A 12,329-nucleotide genomic window follows, 5' to 3' on the forward strand; every position below is an offset into this window, starting at 1 on the left:
GCGGCGGCGGCGGCGGCGGCGAGCGAGGCGGAGGCCGAGGCCGAGGCCGCGGCCGCGGTGGCGGCCGAGGCGCTGCGGCTGCTGCGGATCGAGCCTTCGGCCGCGGGCGGTCCCAGCGCGGGGCGGGCGGACGGCGCGGAGGAGCCGTGCTCGGTGCGGGCGGCGGGGCCGCGCTCGGTGCTCGGTGCGGGCGGCGGGGCGGTGCTCGGTGCGGGCGGCGGGGCCGCGCTCGGTGCTCAGTGCGTGCGGCGGGGCGGTGCTCGGTGCGGGCGGCGGGGCCGCGCTCGGTGCTCGGTGCGTGCGGAGGGGCCGCGCTCGGTGCTCGGTGCGGGCGGCGGGGCCGCGCTCGGTGCTCGGTGCGTGCGGAGGGGCCGCGCTCGGTGCTCGGTGCGTGCGGAGGGGCCGTGCTCGGTGCGGGCGGCGGGGCCGCTATCGGCGCCGGGCCCCGCTGAGCGCCGTGCCCGCTTCCCTCCCGCAGAGGAACGCGCTGCGGAAGCGGCGGCGCTGGCAGCGGGTTCTCGCCGCCCGGCGCGGGAAGCGGCGGCAGGAGCGGCAGCGCCGCCGGGCACGGCGGGCACCAGCGGACGGAATCGGCCCGGGACCGGCGCTCGGCAGCGGAAGGGTCCCGGCCGCCCTCGCCACGGAGCGGCTGCTGGAGGCGCGGGCGGCGGGGCCGCGGCTCTGCGTGGACCTCGGCGTGGGCGGCAGCATGACCGAGAAGGTGCGGGGGTCCCGGGGGCTGCTCGGGGGTCCTGGACATGCTGCCCTCCGCGTGTACCCGTCCCTGCCGCGGGCGGGGCACCGGGGGCTCGGCAGGACCCGCCCTGGGCTCCCAGCCGGCGTGTGACCGAGCTCGGCGGGACCGCCAGCCCCGGGCTCGGGGTCACCGTCCCGCTCTGTCCCCAAGGAGAGTGGCCGCCTCGCCTCCCAGATCCGCAGGCTTTACGGGGCGAACCGCCGCGCCGCTCGGCCCTTCTGGCTGTGCCTGACGGGGTTCGCGGCGGGGACGCCGATTTACGAGCAGTGCTTCCGCATGAACGACGGCTTCGCCGGATACCTGGTGAGGGTCTGGCTACGGGATCAGGGAGAGCTCAGCCCTGTGCTCTGCATCTTATTTAAAATTAGACAGTTGTTGCTGCTCTCCCTTCCTCAGAGCGCACTGAGAACTTCTGATGAGGAGAGAATTTAATGGAGTTTTTAGAAGTGTGTCTGTCAGTGCCTAGAACAGAAAACGTTTTCCAATTGAGAAAGAAAAACCCTGGGTCACTGGAGATCTGTAGGATCTACAAGATCTTTAGGAGTTAGTTTGTGTGTCCAAAGCAGTAGTGTCAGTCCCAGGATATCTCTGTGTCTGGGAGGGAGCTTTGTTCTGTCAGATGCACCTTGGGCTAACTGGCTGCTTCACTCTGTCTGGTGTTTTCAGATGGATACAACCCCACAGAGTTACCTGGACCTGTTTCCTTTGGATGCCATTGTTTATCTCACTCCTGACTCTGAGAACGGTAAATATTTCACATGCTTTAGGCAAAGGAGAAACAGAGCCAAAGGCTGGCTTTTAGAAATTTCTTTTTGAGGCTATTCCATGCTTCTGGCAAGTCGTTCCTACATAGGCTGTCTCACATTGGCCAGGGTGTGCTGTGTGCTCACATCTGGTGCTAAATCTGTGCTGGTGGGACCCATCTGCCCCCAGGCCTCAGCCCCTGGGGCGAGGGCGCTCTGCCCACTGCTGTCCTTGGACGTGGGGTCTGCTGGCAGAGCAGTGTCCTGCAGGATTTACTGCTGTGTGGTGGTGAGCCAGTGCATGTCCTATTTCTAGTCCTTGAAGACATCGATCCGGACAAGGTGTACGTGCTGGGAGGGCTGGTGGATGAGAGCATTCACAAGGTGGGTGATGCCTGCCCCATTCCTTCACAAGACCAGAGACATCCCAGTGCTGCGGCTGCCTCCCCATCCCTTTTTCTTCAAATTCTGCCTGGGCCCAGCAGCAAGCTGGGAGAGGCTGCAGCAGTGTGGGTGCCACGAGCCCCAGGGCGGGTTTTGGCTCTGTGGCTGCTCATGCCACACATGGGACGCTGTGTGTCAGCGTGTCCGTGTGTCCCCTGCAGCAGCTGACCCTGCGGCGGGCACGGGAGCAGTCCCTGCAGACAGCCCGACTCCCCATCCGCGAGTACATGGTGAAAGCCCCCAATGCCAGGAACTACCACTCCGAGACGCTGGCCATCAACCAGGGTGAGGGGCTGCAGCGGGGCTGCAGGGTCCCGGGGGACACCCTAGGGTCTGGTGTGATCCAAAGGCCGGGCGCAATCCCGTGCTCCCTGGGAAGCTGTGCACAAGGCAGGGGACAGTGGGCTGGAGGGCTGCTGGAGGGACAGGCTGCGGAGGGATGGGAGTTTTGAGGTCTGTGCCATGCTCAGCCAAGTCTGACAATGGTGGGGAGGGGTATTGGTGTCCTGTACCCCGATGGGCTGGCACACCTGCTCACAGCAGAGGATGAGCTCGTGCTCCTTCACCTCTGCAAGGCGAATGTCTCTCTGCTGGTGACTGCGGAGGGGCTCATGACCCAGGCCAGTTCCTCAAAGCTTTTACCCCTAATGTGAGGACTGTGTTGCCCCTCCATCCATCGACACAAGGCAGTGGAAGTGGCTGGGGGCTCTGTGCCCATGGGGTGGGGTGTAAGTGCCTGGGAGTGATGGTGGGAGCACAGCAGGTGTGGCTCTCTACAGGGGGGACACCGACAGGTGGTACATGTCAGCCGAAACAGTGACGGGTGGCACCTTGCTCTAGTTGACACAGTCACTTTTGCTTTGCCCAGAGCTCCCTAAAGTCCTCTCCAAAATAGCTGTCTGCCCCTAGGTAAGCTGCCTCAAGCACCAGCTCATCAGGTGGTACATGGGGACCCTCTCTGGGTCAGCTGTTATCACCTCCCTCGTGTTCAGTGGGTGTCTGTAGAGCTGCTGCCACCATCCTCACAGCACCTGTGTGACTCAATATCTCTCTGCTCCTGACAGTCTTTGATGTCCTGTCCACCTACTACAACACACGGAGCTGGCCGGCAGCCCTGAGGGCTGGAGTTTCCTCTGGAAAAGGCTATGTGCTACCGGATACAGTGGAACAGGTGGAGACAGCCCAGTGCACCACTGCTGCCCAAGAAAATGCTTTATTTTGTGGTGAGGAGCTGCAGAGGCAGGAAGCACCAGCATGACTGTGCACAGCAGACAGCTTGGTTTCCAGCAGTGTGAGGACCTTCTTGGAGTGACACCTTCTACCTCAGGAGTGTGGTGCTGGACATCCCCATCCCCTTGAGCAGGAAACAAAAGCTGGTGGAGCCTGCGATCAAGTGAAAACTGACAGGAATTCAGTTTTGCTTCTTTGCAGCTGTTTGTGACTCCTGTACCTACACTTGCTCTGGGATGGGGAGGAGAGCCTTAAGGTGTTTTCTTCATTTTATTGAAACAGAGAAAGGTGAAGTTAGGATTGCAAAGCTTATGGGCAAGGAAAACCCCCTACCATGGGACAGGACAGTGCTGCTCCTGCAGGAGAGTGCGGGACAGGGAGCAGCTCCCAAGGGCACTATGTCCCAACAACTTAAACCCAGTGAAGACTAGGTGAGTTGTTGAAGCCTTTGGCTAGTAGTATGCATCTAATACAAAATAAAATGTTTAGATCCCCATTGTGTTTCTACAGTTACTGATGAGCAATACCTCGTCACACCTGACACACACAGGTCCCTGACCCCCACATCCCTGCTGGGAGGTACCTGGGCTCGGCCGTGCCCTGCACAGAGCAGTGACACGTGCCACAGCCACAGAAGGAAGTGTGTTGGGTGCAGCTGAGTTGATACATTACCTCAGCCATTGCTGCCGAAAGCCCTAAAACCTCGTGGCCAGTGGCAGCAGGACCTGAAGGTCATCTGAGGTAAGTTTGGTTATGTGTTTTCATTCCTCTCTCACAGCAAGACCCTTTCACAGCCTTGGGGCTTGTGCCCAAGTGCATGTGACAGCGGGGTCCGCAGGAGTTGTTGGGGGGCTGTCGTGGTTTAACCCAAGCCAGGGTTAGCCCAAGGTAAGGTTAAGCCACAACAAGGACTCAGGGTGTTGTGGTGTCAGTGTTGGCAAATGCCTGTCGCTGTGCCCTGGGGGCTCTTGGCAAGCTGGATATGGAGATGGTCCCCTTTGGTGTCCCAGAGCCAGGGGACACTCCTGTCCCTACGTGCCTGGGGAGAGGTGGTGCCATCACTCCAGCCCACCCCTGCCCCTCAGCTGCTGGTGCAGACCCCTGTCACCCTAAGCACGCTCAGCTGCAGCAACAGCGCCCTGGGGAAAGGCAGCCGCCCCTCAACACCCCCAGGCTTGACCTCAGCAGTGAGGGACCGGCCTCTGCCCCCTCCCCCCAAGGGCACTGCAGTGCTGCCCCGCGGGGATGCACAGCAAAACCCCTTCCAGCTCACACCTGGCCAGGTTCGGTGCGCCGGGTGGGAGGGAGACCGGGCTGGTCCTCGCCGAGGCAGCGACTGACAGCCCCTGCACAGCTCCGACCACAGCGTTACGGTGTCGGGGCTTGCCCCTGCCTTCTGGCAGACACCGAGCCGTGAGCAGCTCCGAGGGTGGGGTGGAGCTGATCAGGGCCTGTCTCGCTCATCAGCACACGGCAGCAGAGGAGCTGCCCTGGCTGGGACAGCCCTCTCCTGCTAAGGAAAAGCAGCTGATACAGGATCACTGTGTTCCCTCAGCCGCAGAAGGTGGAAAAAGCCACCTGGGGTCCTTCACGTTAGGCCAGGGTGGGTTCGATGTGCCTTTAGTCCGGAGCCTGCCTGGAGAGCAGAGTGGATGAAAGGCAGGCTGAAAGGCTCCCACCCTTCCCCATGGGTGACAAAGGCAGCTGAGACAACACCGTGAGACTGATCACCTGCACAGCCTGTGGGAGGCAAGGGATGAGCCCTGGGCAAGACACACACTGAAGTGCTCCAAGAGCACCCCAGGGCACGGCTGCTCTTGGGGAGCCCAGCCAACAGGTGTGGGCACATCCTCCCGTGGCCATCCTGGGCTAAACATCGCCTGGGAGAGAGCCTGAGGTGGAAAGAGGGCACACGTCTGGGCTCTGTTGCCCTCAGTGCCCTCGTGTACCCCACCCAGCCTGTCACATCCACGGCGATGCCCTGAACTGCTGCAGCAGACAGAAGACAGCAGCTGCTAGGGCCGTGTGCTGGCGGGCAAGGAGCTTGGTGCCCAGCTCAGGGCAGACCTGCCGATGGAGCTGCTGGTGCAGAGCCTGCACCAGCTGCTGGTAGGTGCCCACCACATCCCCCAGCGCAGCTCCCAGCTCCTGCTGCCTCTGCCTGCAGCGCCGGCAGTGTGTCACCTGGAAGCAGGTCACTGCCAGGTGAACCAGGCGGTCGAATGTGGCCCTCAGCGCACGCTGCATCTCTGTGAGAGGCTGCTCTGTGCTCAGGAGCGCCTGGCAGCTGGACAGCAGGTCCTGGGAAGCCCAGCCCAGGGCACCCTTGCTCTCTGCACCCTGCTCTGCACATTGGTCATGCAGGTGGGTTGCCTGGTTCCCACAGAGCTTCCCTACAACCTCCTGGAGCTCCGCAGTGTAGGCCAGGAAGCGGGAGAAATCCGCAGGGCTCATCCATGCCTGGTCCTTCAGCTGCCCAAGCACTCGGATGTGGGGGTCCTGCCCTGCTCCGTCCCCAGCAATGGAGACTGGGAAACTACTCCCAGGGGTCCTGGGAAGGCTGCAGCTGCCAGAGGGTGGGGTGGTGAGGGGCCCTGGAAACTGGGGGGGGCTGGTGTCACGCTCCCCCTGGTTGTGGGGCTGGGGGAAGCAGCTGATGTAGGGCAGCCGGCAGCCACAGCTCTCCAGCCCACGTGGTGCCAGGGAACAGCCCAAGGGCCCGGCTGGGATTCGGGGTGAAGGGGTCTGCTCACCATCCTCGGGGTTAAGACAGAGGAAGGAGTGTTTTGCAGCCCCGTGGGCTCCTGCTCCTTTCCCCAAGGGAACTGGGACTGAGGAGAGGGAAAGCGCTGCAGATGGAGCCAGGCAGGAGTCCTTCCCCAGCCCCGCAGCCTGTTCTCTGGGAAGAGAAGCCCATCTAGGCTCTAGCTGAGTCATATCTGCATCTCTCGTGGGCTGCCCTTCACCCAGCCCAGAGCTGCTCACCAGCTCCCTGCTGCAGCCTGCTCCAGCAGGGGCTGTTGGCATCTTCCTTCCAACAGCACTGGCCCCTACGCACCCGCTGGTCCTCAGACAGGCCAAAGGCTCACATGGGTCATCCACCCTGTCCTGCAGTGAGCTGGGTGACACAGGGTCTGTCCTCACCCCGAACGAGAGCCAGGAGGGCCCCGAGGCACTGCTGCCATCTGCCAGGAGCTGGGCTGCCTCTGGGAACCCCACGTGGCCTTCATGCACTTTCCACAGGGTCTCCCCACTCACCACCTGTGGGCTCCTCGCCCAGGACACGGCCCCATCGCTGCTGCTGTTGGCATGGCACTGACCATCGGCACAACACTGACCATCAGCAGAGTGCTGACCATCAGCACGGCCCTCGCTCTCAGCACAGTGCTGACCATCGGCACAGTGATCACCATCAGTGCTGCCCTTGCCAGTGATACAGCTCTGACCATTGGCTTGGCTCTCCTGACAGGGAGCGGGGGAAGGCTCCACACTCGCAGGGAGCGGTCCCTGGTCCTGGGCCAGCTCCCAGGGAGGGGCCATGCTGGGGCCAGGAGCTGGTGGCAGTAGCAGGAGTTTGTCAGGGGGGCAGGTCCCCTTTGGATCCCAGGATGAGGGCACAACACTAACCTTGTGCTGGGTGGCCACCACCCCACGCCCCCCCTCCTGCGCCCCTTTGGTCTGCCAGCCTCCCGTGGGCACACGGCTCTCCTCAGTCAGACACCCGGGATCTGCCTCCTTTGGGGAGCTTTCCTGAGCAGCTCCACTCTGACCTCTGGGAAGGGGCTCAGCTTCCTCCAGGGACAGCAAAGGGGGGTGTGCTGGCTGGAGGTCCACCTCCCCACGCTGGTCACCAGGATGGTGAATGTCCGAAACGGATGAAACCACCCATTCCCTCACTGACTTTGTCTCCGTGGTGTCAGGCTCCATGTCCATCAGGTCAGAGCAAGGGTCTGAGCCAGCAGGGTCCCTCTGGGCCTGGGTGGCCAGAGGAAGCCCCATGTCCATGTCCTTCCCTGTGTCCTCTGTAGAGGGTTGAGTGGGTGGCCAGGAGCAGCAGCGCTGTGGAGAGCCTGGGAGAGCTGCAGGGAAACTGACCTGAGAGGTGTAGTCAGTTTTCAGGAAAGACCTTCTCTTCCTCAGGTTCTTGGTGTAGGTCAGCTCCTTCTCCTGCCCGTGCTTCTCCCTCCTGGATGGGGTCTCCCCCAGGCTGTAGCACCTCAGCCTCTTTGGGATGCAGGAGGAGCTCTCCGTACCCTCCCAGGATGCCATATCATAACCTGATGGCAAGAAAAAACATGGAAATCATGAAGCCGTCCTGGGCAGCAGTATATCCACCTGCCTACACAGTTGGCCAAAAAGCTCTTGGCACAGGACTTGGAATCACAGACACAAATGCCCAGCAGCAATGCCTGGCTCCCAAGGGCAAAAGGAAACGGTCTCTCGTGATCAAGTACCTACTGGAGGCTGGACGCCACGAAAAAGGCAGAGCCTGGGTGTGTGGCTACAAGGACTGAAGGCCAGGGGTAGTGATGAGGGCTCTGGAGTCGCCTCACCAGAAGGCAGGTACGGCTGTAAGTCCCCAGTTACACCTGGGGACAGCAGCAGCACTACAAGAGCACTGCCCACAGCTGTGGGCTTGTCATCAAATAGAAACGCAGTCAGAGGTTCCCAGCTGGATATTTAGATGATAAAAATTTCCAGAGAAGACAGGTTTTTCCTGAACACAGTACAGTGACTGTGCAATAATATGAAAGCCAAAACTGTTCTAATGGCACAAATCAAATTCTTAAGAGGTTCAGTTAATACTGAAAGAGCTGATTACTCCAGAAACAAGGATCATCTCATTTCTGAGAAAATACAATGGCCAGGGAGCTGCCAGCCCTGGGAATCCTTGACCCATCTATGTAACAAGCCTCTGAACTGAACACGACCTTTGATCTTGGGGGTTCACGGAACAATGTTTTACAGGTTTGGGGTCTCCTTAGCTGAGAGGAAGAGAGCAGAGATTCCAGAATGCCACTCCTCCGAAAACTGACTTTTCCCAACACACAGCGCTTGCATGCGGTAACAAATCCCCCTGCAATGTCACTGTAACAGTGCTGAGGAGTGGCCTGGGAAGAACGGGCGTTCAAAGGTCCTTCAGAAGTCCTGGAGAAACCACTACGAGCTGGAAGGCGAGCCCGCGGGAGGACTGGGGGGGGGGAAGAGGCAGCACCCCAGCCCCGGCAGCGGGAGGCAGGACCTGCAGCACGGGGGTGTGTGTTTACCTGCCAGCGCGTCCGGAGGGCTGAGCCTGTCCGCAGCATCGTAGAACTCCTCCTCGGAGCTGGAGTCCCCGAAGCCCGGGGGTGGCTTGAGGACGAGGTCGCCGGGCCCTGCGTGCCCCGGGCCGGCGCCGCCGCCCTGCGCGCTGCCCGCGGGGGACGCGCTGTAGCCCGGGCTGCAGCAGCCGCCGGGGTCCGCCTCGGACAGCCCGGCCGCGCCCGGCTCCGAGGGGCTGTCCCCGGGCACCTGCAGGAAGCAGAAGAAGTCGGCGCTCCCGGCGGCACGCACCGGCACGAAGCTCCGGTCCGCGCTGCTCATCTCCTGCACGGTCGGCGCGTAGAAGTGGAATAGCTCTGGCCTGGAGGAAGAGCACGCTTCCAACTCATCTTCCTCCAGCGCATCCACGGAGTCGCTGGAGCCGCTCGTCTTGACCCCTCGGCTCTCGGTGTTGGCCGAGTCGGACGCCTCGGATGTGCTGTCCGTGGCGTTGTCACCCCCGGCCCGCGGGTCACCCCCTCCAGCCTGGGGCTCTGCGCTGCTCCCGCCGGGGCTGCGGGGCTCCCCCCGCCCCTCCTCACTGCCGCACGCCACAGCCGTGTCCGTGCGACACTCGGAGGAGGAATCCGGGTCCCAGGAATCTTCAGAGTCGCTGCAGGCTCGGGATTCATACCCTGGGATTTAAACGCACTCGTCAGCCCATCCGGGGCGTGGGGAGGGGGATCAGACACTGCCCCGGGCACTCGGGGGGCTCAGCCGCTGCCAGCTCACCAGCCAGCAAGGGAAGACCTGTGGGGTGTTTTTGCCCCGGAGCAGCAGCCCTGGAGCTGCAGGGCAGCTGCCGGGTGGCCCCACGCCCCAAGCCTCGGTCTGCGACACCCAAGAGCCTGCAGATATCACAGAATCTTGGAACCATGAATGCTGGGAAAGCCCTCCAAGATCATCAGGTCCAGCTTTAATCATATGCAGGTGCCACCACCCAGGCCCACATAATGCTTTTCCCAGGGTCATCCACCCACTCCCTCCCCATGCTTTGTCAAAAAAAGGCTGTTTTGTTAAACCTTCTTCAGCTGAGACACGGTGCAGTTGCTGTTTTTTCTCTCCCCACGTGAATATGGAGACGTTTGCATCCACAAAGAGTCTGTAGTAACCAACGATGAGGCAGACCAGGTCCTTTGCACTGTTTGATTCCAGCAGCAGAGTGAGCAGCTTTTTTTTGTTAGTTTTATTTTTTGGAGGTGTAGGGGAGAAAAGGGTAAAAAAAGATTAGAATAAATAAATACTGTTTGTACCACAGTCTGCACGAACAGGCTGCACAAGGACAAGGCACCCCCTCCATCTCATACCTCCCTCATTCTGTTTCTGAAGGAGGCACAAAGAGGAGTAATTTATTTTTCCTGTGTTTTGTGCCTTTGGTGTGTCTCACTGACGGAGGAAGAATCCCTTTTCCTCAGCAGGAAGAATCACTTCTCTCTAGTAATTTTTTTGGTTTTTCCTATGAACTTTCCCTCCCAAGTCTGTTCTAAGCCTTTGATACTGGTGACACCCTCAGCCTCTGAGAAGAGCTGATGGTGCAAGTGACTGCCCCTGTGCTTCTGTCCCCACACAGCTGCTCACCTTCAGGTCCTGCAAGTAGATCTTGACCGTGCTCACTCGCTCGGACTCCTCGCTGAGCTCCACCCTGCTGATGCTGGGGAACTCGGCCAGGCTCGTGATGATGTTGAGCTTGCTGTTGATGATCTGGCTCACTCCGTGCTTGGCGCCCACCAGCAATGCCACATACGACTCCCTGTCCTGCTGCTGTAGGGGCAGAGGTTAAACCTGTCAATAAAACCTGGCCACGTGTGACCAGCAGGACAGCACACCAAAATCAATCACACAAACAGCTCATACCATCAGGGTGGCATTGAAGATCTTCCCGCTGTACATCTTCAGCTCTCCCAGGATCTGCAGGTAGCTCAGGCGCACCTGGGCTGCTGTGAGCGTGTGCTTTGTTTGGCAAGAGAGGAAACACAGTTTAGACACAGGCAGCTGCAGGACAGGAGACATTCTTTGGTGCAGGACTGGGTATCTGACCAACACATCAAGCTCAGCCTGGACAGGCGACAGAGGTGTCCGTGGAGTGTCCCATGTGGCCCAGCGGGCATCTGGCACCCCAGAGCAAAGTGCAGCAAGACACATGATGCAGGGAGGTCAGGGAGCATGGGCACAGAGCATGAGAAGCAGGAGAGAAGCCCCAAGCAGCACACAGGGAGGGGACCCACGGAGGGAGGACGCTGCCACCAGCCTGGAGGCTCTGTGAGCCGGGGCTGCACGCTACCTTCTGCCGAGGGTCCAGCAGCACCTGGTTCCGCTTCAGGTGGTAGCTGATGGCTTTCTTGATGTCTTTCCCTCTCATGTTTCGAAGCAAGGTGGGTGAGATGAAGTTTTCGATTCCCCAGTCCCTCCTGGCAGAGAGAGGGGAGGGAACACAGGGGGTCCCAGCCACGCCGAGCCCCAGCAGCACAGGACAGGGCAGAGGCAGCAGGCAGCCTTGGGGCTGTAACACACCCACTGGCCTCACTCGCTCAAATTCTCCGCTACCTGCACCTGCCACCGGGTCAGGAGCGGGATGGACAATGTGCACTTTGATGCAGAATGGCCCTTTTCACATGGTTTTACAGGAGGTAATTCACAGCCTTCATAAGCAGGACAGCTCCAATCTCCTCTCATCATCCAGAGGATGGAGATACTGTCCTTGCATGCACCTTGCTTTGGTGACAAGGTCATGACATTTCAGCACATTCAGTTTCCTGGACCCAAAATGAGGGCCATGGGTGCTGCTGGTGAGTTTATTCAGCCCAAGCATTAAACACCCCTGAGGGGAGAGCACTGCCCCTCTCCCCCGCTCCCGGCACACAGCTGGGCACATCTGGCTGCACAGGAGTGCACAGCACTGCCCGTCACCACACCAGGGCCTGGTAATTAACAAAGAGCTTGTCACTGCCTCGTGGAGCAGCGCTTGTCTAGGGCAGGTGCAGTGTCAGAGCACCAAGGTGCAGCATGGCATGGGTTACACCTGCTCCTCCTGAAAGTATTTCTTGGTCATTTCCCCACAGACCCCAATACTTCACAGGATCTATCACTGCCCAAAGTAGGTATACCTGGCATGCTTCTGGTGGATGGAGAGATGTCCTGCCTGTGCAAAGCTGATGATTATACCCCCTCTCTCCAGGTACTGCAATCAATACTGGCAGGAGTAGCCTGGGTAACCGTCACTGTGTGAGAGATCTGCAGTTTCAAGTCCCTGCCCCTGTGACAGGTAAGAACCTCCCTCTCCCTGGGGACACACCCAGTGGTTCACTGTCTGTACTACTCTGGCAGTTCAGCAGGTTAGGGACAGGGAGACCCACGAGGCCACCCTGCCCTAAAACGAGCAGCACAGCCAAGAGGCTGCAGTCCCCGCTGGAGTCCTGTGCAGAGCTAAACACCAGGCAAGCAGCGAGCTGATGCCGCTTGTGGCTGGCTCCTTCTTCTGCCAGGCTTAGTCACAAGAGAACACAGAAACCTGTGCACTTACTCGATGTATTTCAAGGACACTTTCTGTGGCTGAGCACACGCATAGATCCTCTCCTGTATGTGCAAAGCAGCCAGACGTAACGCCACGCTGCACTTCATTTCCACAGCAAACCTCTCCTGGAGCACATCGCTGCAGCTCTGCAGCAAACACAGCACAGTTGGGTCAGGGAGAAGACCGAACGAGACCACCAACATGACACCACACATCCAGTTAAGGGTTCCACCAGCCAAGCATACAAGCTGATGTAAGAATTTCAAGGCAGATCGAATTGAAATGCTCTGATTTTAAGTGCTCTGCATTTCACATCCACACAGCTGAGCCAGTCTGAGGCTCG

General features: G+C 59.9%; 2 protein-coding genes across 9 annotated transcripts in view; one reads left to right on the plus strand and one right to left on the minus strand.

Annotated features, from left to right (window-relative positions):
- Positions 1-3,670, plus strand: TRMT10B (tRNA methyltransferase 10B; the record flags this gene model as incomplete). Its single annotated transcript, XM_032097135.1, has 7 exons — positions 1-153; positions 479-721; positions 908-1,060; positions 1,424-1,502; positions 1,817-1,884; positions 2,106-2,229; positions 3,009-3,670. Coding segments are annotated over 7 exons (1,014 nt in total), but the record flags the coding sequence as incomplete, so codon positions are not given.
- FRMPD1 (FERM and PDZ domain containing 1) overlaps positions 3,142-12,329 on the minus strand; it is a 27,215-nt gene continuing 18,027 nt past the window's right edge. For all 8 annotated transcript variants that reach the window (XM_032096723.1, XM_032096726.1, XM_032096725.1 and 5 more), the window contains 7 exons: positions 11,996-12,132; positions 10,757-10,883; positions 10,330-10,425; positions 10,054-10,236; positions 9,498-9,645; positions 8,442-9,110; positions 3,142-7,451 (listed from right to left, as the gene is read on the minus strand). In XM_032096723.1, coding sequence (XP_031952614.1) covers positions 5,137-7,451; positions 8,442-9,110; positions 9,498-9,645; positions 10,054-10,236; positions 10,330-10,425; positions 10,757-10,883; positions 11,996-12,132 — 3,675 coding nt within the window. In that variant the 3' untranslated portion in view covers positions 3,142-5,136. The remainder of the gene's footprint in view (positions 7,452-8,441; positions 9,111-9,497; positions 9,646-10,053; positions 10,237-10,329; positions 10,426-10,756; positions 10,884-11,995; positions 12,133-12,329) is intronic.

This window comes from Corvus moneduloides, chromosome Z (genome assembly GCF_009650955.1).
Source record: "Corvus moneduloides isolate bCorMon1 chromosome Z, bCorMon1.pri, whole genome shotgun sequence".
NCBI classification, from domain to species: Eukaryota; Metazoa; Chordata; class Aves; order Passeriformes; family Corvidae; genus Corvus; species Corvus moneduloides.